Source organism: Anser cygnoides, chromosome 15 (assembly GCF_040182565.1).
Source record: "Anser cygnoides isolate HZ-2024a breed goose chromosome 15, Taihu_goose_T2T_genome, whole genome shotgun sequence".
Taxonomy (NCBI): domain Eukaryota; kingdom Metazoa; phylum Chordata; class Aves; order Anseriformes; family Anatidae; genus Anser; species Anser cygnoides.
Genome location: NC_089887.1, coordinates 3106845 through 3129818, shown reverse-complemented (window position 1 = coordinate 3129818; position 22974 = coordinate 3106845). Strand labels below are relative to the sequence as shown.

The window sequence follows — 22974 nt, the reverse complement described above, 5'->3', positions numbered from 1 at the left end:
ACCCCATAGCTCTGGGTGCAAACCCCATGGCTCTGGTGCAAGCCCCATTGCTCTGGGAGCAAGCCCTGTGGTCCTGGGTGCAAACCCCGAGGCTCTGGGTGCAAACCCAGATTTTTTTCAGCCGGGTGCAGGTGGGTGCAAACAGCCCAGCAGCAGCTCCCGCTCGGCAGCACCGGTCCCCACTGGGGTGGGCAGCGATTCGGCTGCCCCAGCCCACCCCGCAGGGACGTGGGACGCCGCGGGGAGGGACGGAGGAGACCCTCGCTTCCTTCCGCGTGGCGCTGGCTTGCCCCTCGCCGCCGGCTTCCTCCACTTTGCTTCTCCTCCGGGCTGCTTCAGGAGGCTGCCCAGGGCGGCTTAACCCCAAATCCCCGTCCTAAAAGGGAAGCGTGAGCTGCCCCCAGCGCCGAGCATCCCACGGGAAGGGGGCAGCGCTGACCCCACACCCCCCAGCCCCATGCCCCGGCCGGCTGTCGTGCCCCCCCCCCCCCCCCCCCCCCCCCTCCATCCCACACCCAGCCCTCACCCTCAAGGTTTGCTGGCCAAGAAATGTCTGTCGTTTCGGCAGCCTGCCTCGGACACGGGAGCGAAAAACACGCATTTAAAAAAAAAAAAAGGGAGAAAAGAGAATAATAAAAATAATGAACTACAAAAAAAATTTAAAAAAAAAAATCGTCCGTGTCCCTGGCAGTGTTGCCTGAAATCTGGCTATTTTTAGTGACATCTTGTACATATGACTGTAAAATGGTAAACCGTGTGTATTATATATTGCCTCATTATATAGTGTATATATATGTATACATATACATATATATAATATATATGAAGACTGTAAATGTTAAGACTAGTGTTCTTATTAGTATATTGCTTCACACTGAAGATTGTGTGTAACAAGCTGTTTCTAAAAGATGTTTATTTTCCTTAAGAGTAAAAAAACAGGTCATTGCATTCAGAGCGTCAATAAAGATACAACGATTGTTTTGGAAGTACGTGGCGCCCTGCTCGTGGCCTGTGTTTCTCCGCGGGCGCCCGGCCGAGCGTCCCTTTGTCCCCAGGTGCCCCCCCCCCCGGTCCAAAGGTCTCGCTGTGGGGTTGGGGTTTTGGGGGGGGGGACCTTGGGGTATTGGGGTGCAGCAGCTCCGGTGCTCCCCATGCATGTTAGGGGAGGAAGGGTGGGTTTGGGATGGCCCCGTCCCTGTCCCCTTTGTCCCCCACCCCATCCTGTGCAAGGAAAGCGAGACCCCGCAGGCTGCCCACCCACCCGGGGGGGGCTTTTTGCCCCAGCCCGGCTCGGATTGCCCCCCCCCCCCCCCCCATGCACTATCAGACCCCACGCCCCCAGTCCAGCACACAGCGGTATAAATAATCAGCTTTAATTGTCTGTACAAAACTCTCCAACTATGAAAATACCGTTTAAAAAGGCGAGGCGAAGGGGGTGGGGGGGGAGGTGCTGGGGTGTGGCGGGGGGGGGGGGCTATGTACAAGGTGCGAGCAGCGAGGGGACTGGGGGCACCCACCAGCCCCCCCACCCCGGGGGAGCCTCCCCTTCTCCAAAAGCACTCAGAGCTGGTGCTTGGCACCGGCTGCAGCAGCTCCAAACTGGGGGGGACTGGTCAGTGCTGGGGAGGGACTGGGGGGGGGGGGGGGGGGGGGGGCCCTCTTTCCTACCACGGGCACCACCTGGGAGACAGACGGTGCCACCATAGCTGCCACCACGGGGCAACCCCTCCTGCCCTCCCCTGATGGGGACAATGCCGGGGTGTCCCCCCCGGGGCTTGGGGACCATGGAGGTGGGGGGACGGGCAGGGACGCGCAGGGGAAGGGGGGCGAGGACGGGCCCCAGCCCCGTGCCAGGGTGCTGCGGGGGGTGGGGAGGGGGTGGCGGGCACCGGGAGGAGGGTGGCCGAGCACCCCCAGTGCCATGCAATACTGTGACAGTGTCACTAGATGTCCCCACGTCCTGGGGACACGCGGGGAGCACCCACTGGGGATGGTGACGAAGGACGGCACCCTGCCGCTCCTCCTCCCCGGCGCCTCCAAACCCTGAGCCCGTCCTGCAGCGGGGTCTCCTACCCGGGGCGAGGGCTTTGGGGTGACCCCGTCCCCCCCCCAACCCCCCCCAGGCACCCCGTCCCTCCGCTATCCCGAGGTGACCGTGGTGCCGCTGCCCAGCTTGATGATCATCTGCTGGCAGTCGTGCAGCGTGCGGCGGTCGCCCAGCTTCTCCAGCGTGCGCGCGGCCTCGGCCAGCATCCCCACGCGCTGCCCGGGGGCCGAGAGGAAGCTGGGGGGCAGGTAGCAGCAGGCGAGCAGCAGGGCCTCGGCGTGCTCCCGCGGTGTGGGGTGGCTCTCGGGCTCGCCGGCTGCGGGGACAGAGCGGCCATCGGTCCCTCACCGGCCCCTGGGTTCTCCGGATCCGCTACGAGGCTATTTGGGCACCCCGGCGCGGATGCCAGCACCAAAATACTGGGGGAGAAGCTCCCCTTATCCGTGCTATACCCCCTAAACACGGCGGTGGCGAGCAGCGGGGTGTCCCCATGGGGTACCCAGCACGGGGGGGGGGGGTGCTCCCCAACGCCTTCACCCACCTGTTTTGCTGCCCTGCACCCCTCTCCTCCGCAGGCTGCGGTCCAGCAGCTGGTGGGTCCGCGTGGGGCTGGCGCGAGCCATCAGCCTGGCGGTGGCTTCATGCAGGAACACCTGGGAGGAGGAGGAGGAGGAGGATGGGGAGGGTTGGGGGTGCACCGTGCACGTCCCCACGGGGCTATCTGAGGCCGGAAGGGGTGGCGGGGGGTCTCACCCTGCGCATGGCGGGCCGGAGGGTCTGCGCCAGGCGCCGCAGGCTGCTGAGGTCCTGCTGGAAGCCGCGGAGCTCCAGGGCGGACGCCTGGTAGGCGCCGCGGAGCTGCTGGCTGGCGCTCATCTGCTGCTGCCACAGGTTGGTGCGGGTGACGAGGAGCAGGTCGCACAGCAGGAGCTGCACCGCCTGCAGGGGGACGGAGTGGGGGGGGGGACACAAGGGGGAGCGGGGGGGGCAGTGAGCGGGACAGACGGACGGGGCGCACCCCGACACCCCCCTCCCTCCCCCCCGTGGGCGGGCGGCGCTGCGCGGGACCCCCGCCGGGCTGCATGGCAGGGGCATTGCACTCCCAGTCTGACACATGCAATGCAACTACAATGCACCCCCGCGAGGGCCGGGGACGCCTCCTGCATATCGGCAACCCCCCCCCCCCCCCCCCAAAAAAAAAAACCCGCTCCCAGAGCCCCTCCGGCCCCCCCAGCCTCACCTTGTCGATGGTGCACTTGGGGGGGCTGCTGAGCTCCAGGCTCTCCCGCAGGCAGCTGCTGGCCTTCTCGCAGTGGTTCAGGCTGGCCTGGCTCCCGTCCTGCTTGCTCAGCATGGCCCGGACGGCCTTGAAGGAGTGCAGCGCGGCGCGGGGCAGGGGCTTCCTGCGTGGGGACGGCGGGCACGGTGACCGCGGACCCCTTGCTGGGCACGGCCGAGCCCCCTCCAGCAGGCGCGGGGGCTGCAGCGACCCCAAAAAGAAGGGGACACGGGGGAAGAGCTGGCACCCCGCACCCCCAGCACTCACTCAGAGCCCTGCAGCACCCGGGGCATGGTCTCCACCAGCGGGTAGAGGCGCTCGGCCCCCTCCTCGTCTCCCTGCAGCCAGTGAATAACGGCGCCGATGACGGACGCCCACCACTTGGACACGGGGTCGGTGCCTGCGGGGCAGAAAGGGACACGGGAGCGGGGCGTCCGCCAGCCCACGGCCCCGCTGCCCCCCCCCCCCCACGCAGCACCCCGGGGGACGCCGGCCTCACCTGTCACCGCCGCCAAGCCGCAGCTGATGGAGGGCGCGGGGCCGGGCGCGCCGCTGGCGTTGGAGCAGCCGTTGAGCAGCTGGAGGTACTCCAGCGCGTCCGAGAAGCGGCTGGTGGGACAGCAGAGGGGAGCTGAGCGGGGCTGGACCCCGGTGAGCAGAGGGAAGGGGTGCCCAACCCGGTACTCACCCCTCTCCCTGCGCCGCGGGGCGGCCGGGCTCGGGCATGGCCACGCAGCACAGCGCCTTCTCCAGGAGGTGCTCGCGGAAGAGCTGGGTCACCTGCGCCAGCGGGTCCACTGCGGGACGAGAGGGGTCGTCAGCCCCCAGCCCACCCGCAGCCCCGAAATGGCTGGGGGGGTACGGGATGGGGGTTGAGGGGGTACCTGGGTTGCCGGCGGAGCTGTAGATGGTCTCCCTCGGGACGCCCTTGACGGCCCAGTCGCCGTCCACGAAGAAGCGGTGGCCCAAGGGGTGGCAGAGCCACTGCATGGCCGGGGGCACGGCCCCGCCGTGGGACAGGGCCACGCGCCGGGCGCTGCAGAGGAAGGGGCGCTGCGGGGAGAGCACAACATTGGGGCGGGGGACAGAGGGGGTCCCGACACCAAGCCCCGCAGCAGGGGGTGGGGACGGGCGGCCACATCGAGCCACCGGGTCCCACGGCACAGGTGGGGACGGACACACCACCGGGCACCCCACCAAGCCCCCCGAAGGCAAATGGGGCCGTCCCCCACCCCTTGTCCCCCCCAACTCACAGCCAAGAAGTGGAAGCAGCGGTGCAGGCTGGCCTTGACCCGCAGGGCGGCCGCCACGTAGATCTCAGCCAGGGCGGCCACGGACACGGCATCGCCGGCGCACTCCGCCAGGTTGACGGCGCTGAGCGCCAGGTTGATGGCCAGCAGGTGCCCCCCAGCCTGCTTCCCTGCGGGGACCCCCGCCGGGCGGGGAGGTGTCAGCGGGTGGCTGCGTGACACCCCCTCCCCCCTCCCCCCAAAAAAAAACCCTCCGTGCCCTCCCCACCCCCAAGACCCATCCCCGTGTCGCGGCGCCTACCGGCGAGGTGCAGCTGGTGCAGGCGGTGGTACGCCATGGCGGCGTCGCGGGCGCTCTGGCGGACGTGGGCGCGGGGCGGGGGGTCCGGGCGCAGCCCCCCGGCGCGGGCGGCCAGCCAGCGGCCCACCCAGAGGCGCTGCAGGAGGTGGCGCAGCAGGGTCCAGAGGAGGCTGCACGCCAGGTCCCCGTGGGAGGCCGGCAGCGGGCGGCCCAGAGCCCCCAGCGCCGTGCGCAGGTGCTGAGCCCCCTGCGCGAAGTCGCCCTGCGGGGACACCCCCCCCCCCCCAAAGGGGCATCAGCACGGGGAGGGCGGGGCCGGGGAGAGGGGCGGGGCGGGGGGCGGGGCCAGGATTTGGGGGCGGGGTCAGGTTTGGGGGCGTGGCCAAGTTTTGGGGGCGTGGCCAAGTTTTGGGGGGCGTGGTGAGTGGAGCCTCGAGGAGAGGAGGCTGGGGGAGCTGCGGGGGGCGTGGCCAAGGAGGGTGGGGGCGTGGCTAATGAGGGGGCGTGGCCAATGAGGACGTGGGTGGGGTCATGGGAGGTGGGAGGGGTCGGGAAAGGGGCGTGGTCAGGAGGTGGGGGCGTGGTCAGAGCAGGTGGGCGACGAGGGCAGGTGGGTGGGCTGAAGTGGGCGGGGCCACGTGGGTGGGCGGGGCCATACCGGGTGGAAGGGGTGGGGCCAAGGCGGGTGGGCGTGGCTAATAGCAACGGAGTGGGCGGGGCATTGGGAAAGTGGGCGGGGCATCGGGGAAGTGGGCGGGGCATCGGGGAAGTGGGCGGGGCATCGGGGAAGTGGGCGGGGCAATCCAGGGAGTGGGAGGGGACAGGGCTGGGGGAGAGGGCTGGGGGCACTGGGGGGGGGGGGCGGGGCCATGGTGGGTGGGGCCGTGGTGGGCGGGGCTTGGGGCAGTGGGCGGGGCTCGGGGCAGTGGGCGGGGCTTGGGGCAGTGGGCGGGGCTTGGGGCAGTGGGCGGGGCTTACCCGTTCGAGGTCGAGGTCGGCCTGGCGGCGGTGGCGCCAGAAGAGGACGGAGGACTCGGAGTGCGGGGGGGTGACGGGCTCCCCGCAGACGAAGAGCCGCACCACCGCCCCCAGCACCAGCGCCGCGTTCAGCCCCCAGAACACCAGCGTGGGCCACAGCCACTGCGACCACCCCCACGGCTCCTCTGCGCGCGGGGACGGCGGTCAGCGGCCTCCACCCCCGTGGGGCCCACCCCAGCGGCCTCCATCCCCATGGTGCACAACCCAGCAGCCTCCATCCCAATGGTGCCCACCCCAGCGGCCTCCACCCCCATGGTGCCCACCCCAGCGGCCTCCATCCCAACGGCCTTCACCCCCAACCCAACACCTTGCACCCCAACATCCCACCTCCAGCCCACCCCAACGGCCTCCATCCAAAGCCTTTACCCCGGCCACAGCATCCATCCCACCCCCTAACCCAACAGCCTCCATCGCAACGGCCTCCACCCCGTGCCAGCACTTACCCGCGGTGCCGGACTCGGCCATGATGCTCCTGCCAGGACCCGCAGTGCCCGGGCTCCCCACGGGGGCCGGGGCGCTGGAGCCCCGCAGCAGGGAGGCCAGGGGGTTGAAGGAGAGGCAGAGGAAGACGAAGGCGCAGAGGGCCATGCGGGAGCGGTCCAGCATGCCCTGGCTGCCGGGCGAGGGCAGCGGGCGCTCCTGCTTCACCTGCGTGGGCACAGCCTCCGTCAGCCTCGGGAATGGGGCACAGGGGGACAGAGCACGGGGCACAGGGAATGGGGGACAGAGCATGGGGTTCAGGCCGTGGATACGGGCACAGATATATGGACACGGGGCATGGCAATGGGGCAGAAGCGTGGGCATGGAGTATGGGGTATGGATAACAGGTCATAGGCGTGGGGTATGGGTATGGACATGGGCATGGTATGGATTATACAGGGCATGGGCACGCAGTATGATGATGAGGCACACGCACAGGGCACAGGGCATGGATATGGGGTACGGGGCACACACACAGGGTCCGTAGCAAGGGCGTTGCATCCCCTGAGTCCCTCCCTCCAGCCCCACATCAGGCGAGGAGCACCCTAAGGGAGAAGGGCCGGGCTCCCACGCCAGCGTCCCTCTCGCTTGGCTCCTGGCCCCCTGGGGACCCCCATCCCCGGCACACCCCCGCACCTTGCCGTGGTCGCAGAAGGGGCTGTCGGGCTCCGAGTCGCTGCTGCTGTTGCTGCTGCCCCCGCTGAGCGAGAGGGGGCTGCCGCGGGAGGGCGAGCCCACGTCCGAGGGCGGCGGCGTCAGCATCTCCATCACCTCCGCCTTCACCACCTCCATGGGGGCCTCCGCCTTGGCCCCCCCGCTGCTGCAGGAGGCCACCAGGTCCTTGAGGGACTCTGCGGGGAGCGGGGCAGGGCTGAGACAGGTTGGGGTGGGGGGGTGGGGTGGGGGGAAGGACCCCGGCCAGAACCTGCCCACCCCGCGGCACTCACTGCTCTTCTGCACGGCCATCTTCAGGCTGAGGTTCTCCTGCTTCAGCTTCTGGTTGCTCTGCTGCAGGAAGCGGATGTACTCGATGGCCTTCCTCAGGATCGCCGACTTGTTGAGCTGACGGAGGGCAGGGGAGGGCTCAGCCCCGCTGCAAGCAGCCCCCTCCCCGCCCCAGCCCCGGCCCCGGCCCCGGCCCGGCTCCCACCTTGGCCTCGGTGCCCACCACCAGGTCCTTGAGCTCCACGATCTTGTCGTTGATGGAGGAGCGGTAGCGCTTCTCGATGGCGTTGTGCGCCGTCCGCTTCTCCCCCTTGCTCTGCACCAGCGCCGGCTTCCCGCTGGGCGCCAGCCGGTTGATGGGCAGCTTCTCGGCGTCCACCACCAGCGGCACCGTGGCCAGGATGGTCCCTCCGCTCACCAGCGCCTGCGGGGAGGCAGGGAGGCATCGGCGGGGGGGGTCCCCGAGCGTCCCCAGCCCACCCCGCAGCCCCCCGCGGGGGCACCTACCGGCACCTGCAGCGGGGCCGCAGTGCCGCCGGCGCTGGTGGCCAGGGAGGCGATGCCGGAGGTCTTGGCGCTGCCGGCGTCCGTCTTGACGGCCGTGAGCAGCAGGGAGTCGGCCTTGATGAAATGGGGCTGCAGCAGCACCTGGGGGGGTGTGTGGGGGGGTGGTCAGAGGGGCTGGGGTGCCACCAGACCCCGCAACCCACCCCCACCCCCACGTGCGCAACCCTCGGTTCTGGGCTTACCGGCACCGGCTGGATCTGGGGCGAGACGGGCTGGGGGGTGGCAGCGGTGGTGGCGGCAGGGGGGGGCCCGGGGGCCAGGAGCTGCTGGGGTGCCACGCTCTGCACGGGGCCGGGCAGCGTCGCCACGGGCTGGACCGGCTGTGGGGTGGGCAGGGGGCTTTGCCCGGCCCCTCCGGGCTGCACGGCTGGGCGTGGAGCAGAGGGAGGCGTTACGGGACCCCCCCACAGCACCACAGCCTCACTGGGGGGCACCCCCCTCCAGCTCCCAGCCAGAACCCCCCGCACCGAGCCCCCTGCCCAGAATCAGGCAGCCCTGACCCCCCTCCTCCCTATAACACCCCCCCCCATGCATCCCCAAATCCTCACCGGGGAAGCCGTGCTGGTTCTGGAAACCCACCAAGGGCTGGGGGCTGAACTGGCCGGGGGACGCGGGGACGAAGCTGGGGGGGGCCAGCATCACGCCGGGCTGGGGCTGGCTGCTGGGCACGGCCGACGGCTCCTCCTTCACCCCCGGGGCTGTTGGGGGGCCGGGGGCAGGCAGGAGAGAGGCAGGGGGCTGCGGGGTGAAGGCTGCCAGCCCCGGGGGCCCCGGGTACACATTGCCCGGGGGGGCGGCGGGGGGCGGCTTGCTGGGCCCCAGGTAGGTGCCGAGGGTGCTCGGGGCGGGTGGGAGCCCCGGGGGCACGGTGCTGTCGGGGGCACCGAAGGGAGAGTCGAACAGCCCCGAGAAGTCATTGTCTGGCGCGTTGATCAGCTGGAGCATGTCTGCAAAACAGCCCCCCCGCGCCCCGTCAGCGGTGGTCCCGGACCTTGCGAGGGGTCCCCAAAGCCCCTGGGGGGGTCCCCAGCCCCACAGCGCTCAGCCCTGCCCAGTGCTTTGGGGAGGGATCCCCACAGCCAGGGGCTCTCTCCAGAGAGAAATTCCCAGGGAAGTGCCATGCCCCGCTCCCCCCGGGCGCTCTGACAGTGGGGAAACTGAGGCACGGCACCCACATGGCGGGGCTGGGGTGTGCCCCCCCCCGGCTCAGAGGTTTCCAGCCCAGCCTGGGGGCAGCGGGGCTGATCTCAGCCCGTTTCCCAGTTCGGGGTGGGCACAGACCACCTCATTCATTTACCACCCACCAGGAACTCCAACAGCCCCCAGAGCAGCCCCCATAATGGGGGGAGGGAGCAGGTTCGGGTGGGGACAGGGAGGTGCCGCATCCCGGACCCCCCCACCCCTGTGCCAAGCGTGTGCACCCCGCTCTCCCCCCCAGCAGAGCGGCACGGCAAGCGCAGGGTTAAGCAGCACTGATCTCGGGGGTCTGCCCCCCTCACCGGGGGGCACAGACCCGGGACACCCCCACTGCCGTGCCCCAGCAACCCCACATCACCACACCCCGCAATGCCCGCAGCGGGGTGCCCCCACTTGGGCACCCCCAGCTGAACGCACCGAGGCTCCCCAAAGCTGCCACCACCGGGATGACCCACGGGGGGGGGGGGGGGGTCCCACCGAGGCACCCCCAGACCCCCAGACCCCAGGACGCCCCCACCGGGGCGCCCCACACCCCGGGGGCACCCCACGCGGCGGGAAGGGGCCGTGGCGAAGCCCCCCGGGGCCGCGGGGGGGACGAGGCCGGGGGTACCTTCCAGCCGCGCGGCCGGCGGGGTGGGCGCAGCCGGGGGGGTCTCCAGGCGGAGGCCGAGGCCTCCGCTCAGCCTCGTGCCGAGGCGGCTGGGATATTTTCAAGCCATTTTCTCGCCTCCTCTCCCCGCGGGGCCCTCCCTGCTTGCCGCCCGCGCCAGGCCTGGAGCGGGGCCGGCGATGGGGTGATGCCGACTCCGCCAATCGCCGCCCGCGCGCCCGCCGGCCGCCCCCAGACAGCCCCGCGGCCTCGCCAAGGTGAGCCCGGCGGGTAACTCGCGGGCACCCCGCCGGCACCCGCCGCGGTTACTCGGGGTCAGCCGCCCTTAACTCCTTCGCCGCGCGCCCCCCTGCATCCATCCCTGGCACGCGGGGCGCCCCCTCGCACCCCCCTGCGCCCCAGCATCCCCGTGCCTGCTTCGGGGGACGGAGGAGATGCCCCGCAGGGTGAGGGGTCTGCTTTGCACAGCTCCAGCCCCCTGTAAGAAGTCAGCGCCCCTATTTGCACTGGGGGTCTTTGCAGGGGGCTCTAAGCCTCAGACCCCCCAGCTCAAGAGACCCCCAAGGCTCCCCCGTGGTGCAGAGGGGGGGGGCTCTCCCCTCCCACCCCAATACGCAGCCTCCAGCACCCACCAGGGGTTTGCATCCCGCGGCACCCTACAGGCAGCTGCCCCAGCCCTGGGGCTCTGCCCCCACCCCATGCCCCCACCCCATTGTTTTGGGGGAGCGTGTGGGGCAGGGCTGCGCACCCGTGGGTCCTGGTGGGCGCAGAGCACCCGCGTCCCTGACCGCCAGAGGACCCCCAGGGTGGCCGCAGGGACCCGTGGCCACGTGGGGACCACAACAAACCCACAGGGGGGCAGGAGGTGGGGCAGATGGCCACGCTGCAGGGGGGCGTTGCAAAACCCTTTTGGCTTCCCCCTTCCCCAGCCCCACGCACGGCTGGGGGCAGCCCCACAGGGCCCCCAGAGCCCCTCAGCAGGGGGACAGCCCCCCACGTGGGGTGTCAGGGCAAGGCAGGAAGGCCACGCAGAGCCCCCAGGACCATATACATTTATAACAGCCCTTTACCAAAAATCTCTAGAAAGCCCTCCCATAAATACCACCAGCGCACACAGCCCCTCTCCACGGGGTATGCGGGGCCAGGGGAACACCCCCAGGGGGACACCTTCACCCCACACCCCCGTCCCTCTGCTCCCCACGGCTTCCTGGGGATCGTGGCCCAACAAAACGGGGTGTCACGGGCGGTGGCTGCCCGCTGGTGACCCGACGCACCGTGTCAGCCCTGGTGCGGGGCCAAGGAGGGCAGAGGGGACGCCAGCGCGGCTCTGGGGCACGACACCCCGCAGCCAAGGTCCTCGCGGGGAGCCGGGCGGCAGGACGCACCGCTTCCCCCGGTGCTGCCACCCGGTTAAAGGTCACCCGGTTGGGTTCGGCGCCAGCACGGGGACACCGCGACGGTCCCGGAGAGGGGGTTCCCGGCACCGACCTCCCAGAGCGTCCCGTGGGCGCCGCGGGGCGCCGGGGGGCTCGGGCGGCCCCACGCCCTCTCCCCACCCCGCCGCGTGCTCCACCGGCTCGGCCGGTCTGTGCCGGGGCTGCCTCGGGGCCCCGACGCTCGGCGAGCTCAGCTGGGACGGGCGCCACGTGCTGCCAGCCGGGGAACCTGTTCGGTGCTGGGGCTGGGCTGGCTGCGTGCTGGGCATGGGGACGGGTGTGGGAACGGGGACGGGTACGGGTAGGGGTAGGGGTGTGGGTAGGGGTAGGGGTAGGGGTACAGGCATGGGAATGGGAATGGGAACGGGTACAGGAACGTGCACAGGTATGGGAATGGGTAGGGGTATGGGTACGGGTACAGTTATGGGTAGGGGTAGGAGTATGGGAATGGGTATGGGAACGGTTATGGGAACGGGAACGGTTGTGGGTACTGTTTTGGGAACGGGAATGGGAACGTGTATGGGTGTGGGACCGGTTATGGGAACGGGTACGGTTACGGGAACACTTACGGGGTCAGGTATAGCTCGGCGCTGGGGAGCGGGTCCCGCTGGCACAATCCCCACCCCACAGCCCTCCCCCACCAAGAGGACCCGGTACCGAGGGCTCCGGGCCCGGGGATGCTCCGCAGAGCCCCGGGGCCGCTTCTCCCCTCCCCCCCCCCTTCCACCCTTCCCTGCCCCCCCCCGCCCCGGGAAGCCAGGAGGAACGACCGGGAGTAACCCCGGCGGTGACGCTACCGCGGGGCGGGGCTGGCGGCGGCACAAGGCTGCGGGGGGGGGGCGCCGGGGCTGCCCCGGCACCGGCACCGACCCCCCCGGGACGGGGGGGGACAACCGGTACCCGAACCCCCCGGGCCGGGCACGGCCCCCCAAGGACGACTCAGCCCTGCAGCGACTCCGAGCCCCAAAAGCCCCAAATTCCCCCCCCCCGGCACCGAGAGCGGCCCCCCCCGGGCTGTGCTACGGTTCTCCGGCGTCGCACCGAGCCCCCGGTGTCGCACCGAGCCCGCTCCCCCCCTTCTCCGGTATTGCACCGAGCCCCGGCGTTGCACCCCCACGGCCACGCGTGGCTTCCCGGCGGTGCACCGAGCGCCGGGCATTGCACCGAGCACCGGGCATTGCACCCCCCCACGGCCACGCGTGGCTTCCCGGCGGTGCACCGAGCCCCCGGTATTGCACCGAGCCCCGGGCATTGCACCGAGCGCCGGGTATTGCACCGAGCCCCGGGCATTGCACCGAGCCCCAGGCATTGCACCCCCCCACGGCCACGCGTGGCTTCCCGGTATTGCACCGAGCCCCGGCCGCGCACCGAGCGCGCAGCCCCGGTCCCAGCCGTCCCCCCATCCCGGTGCCCCCATATCCCCCATCCCGGTGCCCCCATATCCCCCCTCCCGGTGCCCCCACGCCCCCCCATCCCCGTGCCCACCCCCCAATCCCGGTTCCCCCATATCCCCCCATCCCGGTTCCCCCACTCCCCCCCGGTCCCGGTTCCCCCCCCCCCCATCCCCATCGCGGTGCCCCCGGCCCCCCCGCACCGTCGATGTCGCTGAGCAGCGCCGTGTCGATGTCGCTGCCCCCGGGCAGCCCCAGGGCCGGGGCCAGCCCGTCCAGGCTCCCGTCGTCGAAGGCGAGGGCGCTCATCCCGCAGCTCAGCACCGGCGGCGCCGCCCGGCCGCGGCCGCTCGCACCATGAGCGCCGGAGCCGCGCCGAGCCCGGACCTGCGGCCGGGCGGGGCGGGAGCCACCGGGGGGGGCGGGACGAGGGGCGGCCCCGGGAACGGCCCCGGGAACGGCCCCGGGAACGGCTCCGGCAGCGGCGCCCCCTCCACCCCGGGACGCCCCCCCACACACACACACCGCGGGGTGCCCGCCTCTGCCCGGTGGCACCGGGTACCCCGGAGCGGGGTCCTGGGCAGCGAGTTCCTGGGCACCGAATCAGTACCTGGGCACCGAATCCATCAGTACCTGGGCACCGAATCCATCGGTACCTGGGCACCAAATCCATCAGTACCTGGGCACTGAATCCATCGGTACCTGGGCACCAAATCCATCGGTACCTGGGCACCGAATCCATCAGTACCTGGGCACCGAATCCATCAGTACCTGGGCACCAAATCCATCAGTACCTGGGCACCGAATCCATCGGTACCTGGGCACCGAATCCATCAGTACCTGGGCACCAAATCCATCAGTACCTGGGCACTGAATCCATCAGTACCTGGGCACCAAATCCATCGGTACCTGGGCACCGAATCCATCAGTACCTGGGCACCGAATCCATCAGTACCTGGGCACCGAATCCATCGGTACCTGGGCACCAAATCCATCGGTACCTGGGCACCAAGTTCCCGGGCACCCAGTGCTTGGGCACCAAATAAATATCTGGGCATCAAATAAATCAATACCTGGGCACCAAAAAGCTGGGCACCGAATCAATCCCTGGGCACCAAGTGCCTGGGCACCCAATGCTTGGGAACCAAATCAATACCTGGGCATTAAATAAATCAATAGCTGGGCACCAAATCGATCAATACCTGGGCACCAAATCAATCAATACCTGGGCACCAAATACCTGGGCACCAAATAAATCAATATCTGGGCACCAAATCAATCAATATCTGGGTGCCAAATAAATAAACACTTGGGCACCAGATCAATCAATATCTGGACACCAAGTACCTGGGCACCCAGTACTTGGGAACCAAATAAATATCTGGGCATCAAATAAATCAATACCTGGGCACCGAATCAATACCTGGGCACCAGACGGCCAGGCGCCAAAAAAATAAATCCCTGGGCACCACGTAGCTGGGTGCCAAATAAATACCCACGCACCAAATCAATACATGGGCACCAAGTACATGGGCACCAAATAAATAAATACCCGGGCACCAAATAAATAAATACCTGGGCACCAAATACCCCGGCATCGTGCACCCAGGGGAGCTCAGAGGGGCACAGCGCAGCCGGAGGCTCCTTGGGTGCTCAGAGAGGGGGGGCGCTGGGATTTTGGGGGAGCCCCGAGTGTTTTGTCTCAGCACCAGGAATAACCTGGGAAAACGAAACCAACTGCGCCAGCAGCCCCTCCAAAGTTTGCCTGCTCTGTCAAGCGGGACGGAGGCTGCCCAATAATTAATTAAAGCTGGCTGCACCCTGAAATCCTCTCCCCCCCCCCCCCCCCGTGCACCCCTGTGCAAAGTGGGAAGCCCTGCGTGGGGCACCCCATGGCGGCGGTGGAGCCGTGGGGGCTCAGCCCAGCCCCGCTCTGGCCGGAGCTGCTCCGGTGTCTCAGCGGCAGCAGAGGCTGCTGAAACCCCCCCCCCAGGAGCCCCCTAACTTGCCATGGGGCGGCTCAGGGGGGCTGCACGCTCTTCCCCCCCCCCCCCCCCCTATTTTATTAGGGTCACTGGGGGGGCGGACGTGCCGTGTCCCACGAGGCAGCTGAGCGCGAACGCAAGGGTCGCACGCCCCTAATAACCCACCGCGAGACACTGGGGGTGGGGGGGGGACGGGGACAACCAACAACCCCCAAACCCACCCAAACGGCTTTATTTCCATGCCAAGCCAGATTTCGCAGGGCCCCTTCCCGTCGCACGCCTCCCACAAAACCAGAGGGGCCGCGCTCCCCAGGGACCCCGTGGCGTGGGGGGGGGCGACCACGCGGCATCCGCGGGGCGGTGGGCAAGGGTCCGGGGGCCCAGGCCTGGTGGGTTCGGTGGCGGAGGGCTGCCACGCGGGGTGGGGCTCCCCGGGGGGTAAGCTCGGTTGTGCGGGGTAAGGAAAAACCCCGCCTGTAGAACCAGCGCCACGCAGCCAATAAGCGCGGCGGCCGGAGTGGAGTGATCCTGCATCACGGCGCGGGGCCCGCGATTACATCATGTCGGTCCGCCGGGATCTGCCGGCGGGGCCACGTGGTGCTGCCCGAGTCGCTGGGACGCTCTCCTTCCCCGGCACGGGGCCGGGGGGAAACCGCAAGGACGAGACGGGAAACAAGCCGGACCCGCCACGGCGGGAGCTGGGCGGCCGGACGGCCGGGCTCGAGTGGCCACGTTGGGCTCACGTGGCCGCTTCGGGCTCATGGTGCTGCATCGGGCTCGTGTGGCTGCATCGGGCTTGTATGGCCGCTTTGGGCTCGTGCGGCCACATCGGGCTCGTGGCCACATCGGGTTCGTGCGGCCACTTAGGGCTCATATGGCCACTTTGGGCTTGTGCGGCCACTTCGTGCCCGTGGCCACCTCGGGCTCGCAGGGCCACTTTGGGCTCGCAGCACCGGGGCTGCCCCCAGCACCCCGACCCCATCGCCCCTCGGGCGCCCGCCGCCCCCAGCCACTCCTGGCCCTCGGCGCCCCTCGTGCCCCGGGGCTGTCGCGCTGCGGCAGAGCGCGGCGTTAAGCCCCAGCGCGTGCTGCCAGCAGACTCAAAGCCTCTCCCTCGCTACCTGTGCCTGCTGTGGCAGCCGTTCCCCCCGCCCGGGGGCACGCAGCCATGCTTGTCCTCCTCCCCGGGCACCCACCTGGGCCCCTGCTGGAGGCAGAGGAAGATTTTTGGGGTCCGGGGACCTCTGCCCCACGCACAAGGGGGGGCAGCACACCCGTCCGGTGCCCGCCCCAGGGCACGGCGCTGCAGGTTTGCGCCCGGAGCTTTTTCCGTGATTTCTGCTCCATCGGGGCACTGGCGGCTGAGCACCTCCCCGAGCTGTGCGCCCACCAGGACATTTCTGACACAGGCACGAGCTCAGCACCACGGTAAACAAGCCGGGGCAGAGCTGGATTTAAGGCATGCCGATCCCCAGCTACAAGGAGGGGAAAGATTTCCAAAGCTGTTCCACACACCCCTTCCCCAAAACAGCTTTTAAGGCACAGAGCATCGGTGTGGATCTTTGGGCACGGGACAGAGGGCACCGTCCTGACAAACTGCTTCGTATCTCTTCGGCTGAAGCAATGCCCCCTCTCCGGGGCTATTCAGTGGCTCCCCTTTGCTCCCCCCTGCCCATCGCAGCCACCTTCACAAACGAGGACGTGGGGAGCAAATTCCTGGGCAGCGAGTCAGGAGGAGCAGCCCATTGCTTGGGCTGGGAACCTCGGGGCACTGCAGCGCCCAGCAGCTCGGCACCAGCCGCTTTCTAGGTCACCAAAGGCTGGCGATCCCAAGCCATCCCCCCGAGGGCCATCGGGGCACCCCGGGCGCAAGAGCTGCCACCCACCCGCGTGCCCTTCTCCGGCGAAGACACCCGAGAGACAGAGAGCGCACCGTCCGGTCACACGAGTAGTGCCTTTATTGGAGTATCTCACATGCAGGAACCAAAGTAGAGATGATTTCTGGAACAAGTTAAACGATGGCGGATTAATACAGGCGGATCTCCCGTAAGTGAACACTTGCTACGTGAATACAGCAATGTTTTTAGTGTTGGGTTTCTTCGCTTTTTTTTTTTTGTTTTTTTTTTGCGTTTTGTTCCTCTTTACACGGTCAATCTCTTTTAAGTAGTTACGTCCCCCTTCTCTCCCTACCCCGTTCCCAAACAAAAAAATATCCAGTATCTTCAGTAAATAAATATTATCCACTTTTATCTGGAAAGCCTACAGCTGTAATATACAGAGAAGCTATTACACAGGTTACATTTGTAGGGCTAACGACAGCTCATAATACCACGTACAGAACGAGGAGCTCGTACTCATAAAAACACAGAGCAGGGGGAAGGTGGGCGCGCGTCTGCCGTGGGCTCAGGAGGACCGGAGCTCGGCAGGGCCCCAAATCCAGCTGGCTCTCAGCAAAACGCATCCTCACCTCTCTCCCGGACAGAGCAGCGGGGACGCCGGGGCTGGGAGCCTGCTCCAGAGGCTGCATTTTGGGGTGAAGGGTGCTGGGGGACACCAGCATCGCCTCCGAGGACGTGGCTGGGGATCCCTGCCTCCTCGCCCCCGCCGGCGGGCAGGGGCCGCGGTTGCCCCAGCAGCTGAAGGGTTACCTCCAAGACGCCTACAAATCCGCTCGCTGATTGCCTGCTTCATTATTTCCATAAAAATATCTGTCCTGAGCTGTTTTTTTTTTCCAGGGTAGGCTCGGCAAGCCTTGTGGTTAGCACGGAGGAGGTAAACAATGACTGGGCTGGATGAGGCTGGCCCGGGGATGGAGATAGCGCAAGCGGCGCTCCGCAGGGCTTCCCAGCAGCCACAACGAGACCTCACCACGCCTGGGATGGAAGAGACCGCTGGAAATGCTGCCGGGTCTTGCTCTCCCGGCTCCTGAAAGCAGGGGAGCACGGAGCAGAGAGGAGTAGGAGCAGGACGGGTCCTGCTCCTGCTCACGGGAGGGGGGCGAACGCCCCTGCCCCGGCCGAACCCACCGCCCGGGTCTGTTCTTCCACCACTGGAGGGAAACATCTCGCCACCGCTGCCAGCTCCGCAGTCCTCCATTTAGAAGTGGAGACGGTCAGCGGATCCCTTAAAAAAAAAAGCTGGAGGCGGTCAAATGAGCAGAACCCCCACTAAGATCCCTCTCCAGCTTGGGAGCACAGAACCAGCCCCGACCAGGGCAGGGCTGAATTATCAGCACGTTTCTGACAGCGGCGGTGATAACGGGAAGGGGAAGGGCACGGCGGGGGCTACGCGAGGGTCCCAGTATGGACCAGTCTCCCCACTTAGGCTGTTCCCTTTCAAAGACACCAGGCCACGTTTTTACGAGTTCTCCTACGAGCCTCACCTACCCACCCTAAACGTCTGTACAGCACGTCGTTAGCTACCACACCTGCCGAAGAAGCAGCTGAAACCTACACGTAACAATTAAAAAAACCCCAAAGGATGCATTTAAATAGAAACCATTCATTTCTTACACCTCGGCACACGAAGGGTTAACAGAAGAGGTTAAAAACACACCGGAAAGGAAATATATTGACAAAATAAATATTTTAACCTAGAACAGGCTACGATTAGAACTGACAAAGGACCCCGGTAATAATTTAGTGTCGTTAGCAAGCTGGGACCCCCAGAAGCTCCGTCCCTCACCTCGCTCACACCACGGCCACGCACGGCCCCTGCCCACCTGCACAGAGGAAGCATTTGGGGTGAAAGCCAAGGAAGAATAAATCACGGGTCAGTCTTCCGACGCGAAAAGCCCCTTCCCTTTCCCCCCGTTTCCACCAGGCAGGTTACTCGCGGACCACACGAGGACGGGGAAGGTGGGGGATCCTGATACAGGATATTAGGGAGCTCGAGCGCAGCTCTCCGTTTGTTAAAGGAGGCTCAGGACAAACCCTCGGCTCCTCCACACGCTCCTTCCCTGCCATAATTCCCTCCCCTGCCTGCTGGGTGCTGTGGGAGCCAGCCTGGCCAGCCCTGGGGGGCTGCACCGGGCCCCCCGAGGGTCCCCCCCAGCCCCCCGAGGGAGGCAGCCCCTGGGTGCTGTCCTATTTGAGCACAGCGCCAGCACCCCCAAGAGCAGGGCCCCAGCTTTCCAGCGGGTGACACGGGGCATCAGGGGGGCTACAAGCGCCGAAGGGTCCCTTGAGCCGTGCCAGCGCGTGCCGCACGTCTCCCCTCAGCCCCAGCCCTCTTCTTTCGTTTGTTTTCCTCCCCGGCCGCAGGGAGCAGGCAGTCAGCGACAGCTCCGCGAGCTCTTCCAGAAAGGGACCGGGTTCTCTCTGCAGCAACAACTCGAGGTTGGGACAGGCTTAGCAGGAGGCAGAAGCAGGGCTCCCAGCTCCCGTCTTTGCGCAGGGCCGGGGGAAGAAGGGGCAGCAAATCCGCGGCGGTGGGACTCCAGGGGGGCTCCGGCGACAGCCCCGGTGATATTCCTGCCACTCAGCATCATTCGGCAACGTTCCACGCTTGAGCAATGCGATTATCTCCCTGGGCTTGGCAGGGAAGCTGGATTAACATGCTTAGAATCACCTGATGCGGCCATTTACAGGGTCAATGTGTTTCAAGGATTTAGAGGCGAAAACACGCTCCTAAAACACCCATGGAGCTTTTCTGCATCGACAGGAATACCAACAATTCATTCTGCGCTGGCAAGGCTGCTCAGGCGATCACCAGACACTGTCTGAAATCAAATCAGCGCCGGAGCAGAAGTTTCCTTGGGTTTCTGGAGCTCGGGGCCACAGCTGACGCGCTGCAGAAAGGCAGGGTCTGGCAGGAGCTGGCTGCGGGGTGTCTGGCACCCGGCACCTGAGCGTCGGGCTCACCTGGTGTTAGAGAGCAGCAGGGCACGCCTGCCGCTAACTGAGGCTGTCCCGGCACTTTCCTTTAGCCACAGAGAGGAAAAAAATAAGAGGGAAACCGTCTGCAGACTCACACAGCGGGGCTTGGTGATGCGGAGGGCGAGCCAGCAAGCGGGGAGAAGAGGCAGCGTGGTCCCCAAGCTATCTCCATCCTGACACCGATTTTCCTTGGCCGCTTGCAAGCCATGCAGGGGGCTACGGAGCAGCAGGGGGGGAAAGGCAGAGCCAGGGGTGGCCAAGGCAGGCAGGGCAGGACAGAAGGGAGGATGGCAGGGACAGCAGAGAGGGACAGCTGGCCTGGGGTGGCCTGGAAATCCTGCACCAAACAACTCTTCCCTCCAGAGCTGGAGCTGACAGCCCTCAGCCCGTCAGTGCCGCAAACCGGCCACGGGGGACAAGGTTTTGTGCGTCACGAGCCACCGAGCGCGGCGTGCCTCGGAGAGTTTGTTACGAGCCGAACTACCCGTGCCCAGAGAAAAACCTCTATCGCTTTCACATCAGCCGTCTGCAGCGCGGCTTCTTGGTCTAGAAGAAGCGCCGGAGCCAGCTCGGCACGCAGCAGCGTCCCGGGCAGCCCGGCCGTGCCAAGTTGGAGCAAGGCGGCTGCTTGCCTAAGACAGCCAGCACCCCAGGGGAGGGGGCTGCAGAGCACAGCGCTGCCTGCGCCGGCGTTCCTCGGGTAAGCTGCCCCTCTGCCAGGGCAGCAGATGCTCCCTGCCGCACGGCACTGGGCTCTCGCTTTGATCCTGCAGTCTCGTGCCACTGGCTTCCTACCAAGGAACGTGCTGGGGGGCGCAGGGAGGGCTGGAGCCGCCGGGGAGGTGGGCGCACGGGGAGGAATCCCCCCACGAAGAGCAGTCCCCCAGGAGCGGGGAGTGATAAAGGGGCAGGGGCTGCAAAGGACGCTCCGGAAACTATCAGGATTACGTCTAGCATGGCCACAATTGTCCAACGCTGTCTCAGGCCCTAAAGGAAATGAGTTGTTCCACCTCCAGCACGGCCACGGCCAGTCCCTCCAGGCACAACCATTTCCATCAGCATTCTCTCACGAGCCTCTGTAGGGTTCTCCTCTCCTCATCACAGCCAAGCAGCAGCAGCTCCGTCCCACCAGGCATGGCAGGGAAGCCAGGAACCTCGGTTCCCACCCAGCCCATGAGCAAAGCCCCATCCGTCTGCACGGATGCTATTTACAACAGCCGAGACAAACGCAGAGCTCTGCAGCCACTCAAGAAGGGATCTAAGGTAAGGAAAAAATAACCTAGCTATTTTAAAAAGGCAACCACGCTAGAAAAAAAAAAATCCTCCCGTGCGAATGCTCTCCCAAAGAGCAAAATGCTTCATGCGCTAACGTTACGGCATCCATTCAGCTCGGCGCTTTTCATTCTTGTCAACTGCCAGAGCGACTGGACAGAGCCAGCAGACTGCTTTCAAATTAGAGCCGGCCCAGATAAAACACAAGGAAAAAAATACCCTGTGAGATTAAGAATATGAAGCGTCGCACAAAGTGGGGAGAAGCGACCACCATATGGTACCAGGAGATGTGTGAGTGGGAGAGTAAAGGATTTTAACTTGTGAAGCACATGTTGAAAGGGGAACAGTTGTTCCTTGCTGTCGAATCCGACACGAAAGCCAATACATTAACATTTTATCTAAAAATAAAGACACACTCCCTCTGAACATTCCAGCTCAGTCAATTACATGCTGATCGACAGAGCAGTCTACTTGGCAGGACCTGCCTACAGAAGAGGATGATCCCTACATAAATTGAAGGGCAAGGCTGCTCTCTCCCCTCTGGGCTTTTGTTTCAACACAGTGTGACGTACTCATGCATTCGAAAGAGGTTTTCAGCATCAAGAGCTGGTTTTGTGCAGCCGGGATAGGAAGGAGGGGATTAAGCAAGTGCTGGAAAATCATGGTCTGGCAGGAAGAGCGTCGGACTTAAATAGAAAGAGTCAGCTTGTGGGGATGGGTTGTTTGAGACAGAGAGGGAGGAGAAGGAGAAGCGATCTGTGAAACCGGGGGCGAAGGGCTCGCTGTTAGCCGAGTGCTGCGAGAGGACGAGGTGGCCGGACGGCGACTTTCTCCTGCAGAGCCCAGGGGTGGCAGAGCAAATCCTCACAGTGCAAAGAGGGCGTCCTCCGAGCGCTCCTGCTTTTTCCTGCTCGAAGGGTTTGTCGGCGGGGTGGGGGCTTCCAGGGGAGGGGACGGCAGATTGGGAACCATCTCGGCCGCTTTGGCTCGCTCTTCTAAAAATTTGTCGAATTCTGCAATGCAAAAAAAAAAAAAAAAAAAAAAAGGAAGGCAGGTAAGAAGTGGGGCTGTGCATTTAGCCCCGGGGACAGAGAGGTCGGCAGGGTCCGAAATCCCAGTGCCTGGTGTCCCACCAGGCTGCGATTGCGGGAAGGGGCACGGACGGCCTCTGAGCCACCCCAGCTCAGGCAGCAGGGGGGATCGAAACCCACACCAGGCGATCAGCGGCGGCAGGAGTGGGGAAACCTCCTTCCAAAGGGCCGAGCAGCTCGGACATGCGGCCCTACCGGCACAAGCACAGCGCGCAGCCAAGGGAGATGGCAGGAGAGCGCTTAGGGCGGGGAGGGCTCCTCAATGAACACCAACTTTTTGCTCTGAAACGCCCTCCTCCTGCCTTTCCGAGCGCACAGAAGCATTCGCTGGGGAACAGCAGGCTGGGGGAAGCCGGCATCTCAGCAGGGATCGGAGCAGATCATTCAGTCCGGACATTAACAGGGCATGGCTCACGGCCACGGGCATCTCTGCTTACCTTCGCTGGTCACTCCTTCTTCCAGCTCATCTCCCTTCTGCAATTGGAACAAAAAGGCGTGTGAACACACAGGCGGAGCCTCACCCCCCGCTGTCACCCCTCATACCCGTTAAACGCAAGCGGACGGCTTCCACCGCTCACTTCCACACGCTAACTGCAGGGCCCTCACACCAGGCCAGTGGTGAGCGACACGTCGCCGAGTTCAGAGCTAAAGGAGCGGCACCAGAGATGCCTCTGAAGGTCGCTGGTGGCAGCCGGCTGCAAACCGCTCCCTGTCGGAGCTGAGCGGCAGCCCAGCGCTGCCTCCGCTTCACACCGAAGGCCCGGCCCCGACCTGGGCTGCACGAGGCAGAAAGCACCGCCGCACGCCCCTTTGAAAGGCCCGCGGCGCGCTTTCGAGTCAAACGTGCTTTTAGCTGGCAAAGGACACGTGCCGCAAAACAGCTTAGGGCCAGTGTTCTTCCTGCGGGGCTTCGTTTTATATCCCCGGCAAAAATACAGAGGTTTGCTGGCGCCCGCGCCGCACACAGACGGGACCAGGCCGGGCTGGAGGAAGGATAGGGCCGGGCAGCTGTCCCGTGAGGTACAAAGGCCGGGATGCCGTGGGGCCAGCACGTTTCTGCCAGCTGTGTGCACTTCAACATGGGAATTTCCAACAGTTCTTCAAGGAGGAAATGAAGCCTAAGGAGGTGGCGTCCTCGTCAAGCTGTCAGGACGCTAAAAATGGGCTAAACCACCTTTTAGATGCCTCAATTGCACCTGCTCTGAAAC

The 22974-nt window shown here is 65.9% G+C and overlaps 2 protein-coding genes across 14 annotated transcripts in view; both read right to left on the bottom strand.

Annotated features, from left to right (window-relative positions):
- Positions 1–896: 896 nt before the first annotated feature.
- Positions 897–12956, bottom strand: SREBF1 (sterol regulatory element binding transcription factor 1). Of its 5 annotated transcripts, none has more exons than XM_066977671.1 (19): positions 12745–12955; positions 8456–8854; positions 8090–8274; positions 7848–7988; positions 7546–7764; positions 7343–7457; positions 7032–7246; positions 6359–6563; positions 5856–6040; positions 4878–5139; positions 4580–4746; positions 4211–4379; positions 4015–4123; positions 3826–3935; positions 3594–3726; positions 3288–3450; positions 2801–2986; positions 2589–2700; positions 897–2363 (listed from the first exon to the last, which is right to left on the bottom strand). In XM_066977671.1, exons 1-19 carry the CDS (start codon positions 12848–12850, stop codon positions 2140–2142), a joined length of 3405 nt encoding a protein of 1134 aa, XP_066833772.1. In that variant the 5' UTR covers positions 12851–12955; the 3' UTR covers positions 897–2139. The 5 variants fall into 5 exon arrangements, with proteins under 5 accessions (XP_066833772.1, XP_066833774.1, XP_066833771.1 ...); XM_066977673.1 differs by having other exon boundaries at positions 7854–7988; XM_066977670.1 differs by having other exon boundaries at positions 3594–3935; positions 7854–7988; positions 12745–12956.
- A 3510-nt stretch (positions 12957–16466) lies between these two features.
- TOM1L2 (target of myb1 like 2 membrane trafficking protein) overlaps positions 16467–22974 on the bottom strand; it is a 54639-nt gene continuing 48131 nt past the window's right edge. For all 9 annotated transcript variants that reach the window (XM_066977677.1, XM_066977675.1, XM_048068371.2 and 6 more), the window contains 2 exons: positions 22204–22240; positions 16467–21688 (listed from right to left, as the gene is read on the bottom strand). In XM_066977677.1, coding sequence (XP_066833778.1) covers positions 21540–21688; positions 22204–22240 — 186 coding nt within the window. In that variant the 3' untranslated portion in view covers positions 16467–21539. The remainder of the gene's footprint in view (positions 21689–22203; positions 22241–22974) is intronic.

Bases quoted from the DNA above. Each gene is read 5' to 3' on its own strand.
- SREBF1 (XM_066977669.1), bottom strand. From the start codon at position 12,850: ATGAGCGCCCTCGCCTTCGACGACGGGAGCCTGGACGGGCTGGCCCCG. The intron at 8,275-8,455 runs GTGAGGATTTGG...CTCCACGCCCAG, and splicing joins GAACCAGCACGGCTTCCCCG to CCGTGCAGCCCGGAGGGGCC. The intron at 6,564-7,031 runs GTGCGGGGGTGT...GTGCCCACGCAG, and splicing joins CCTTCTGCGACCACGGCAAG to GTGAAGCAGGAGCGCCCGCT.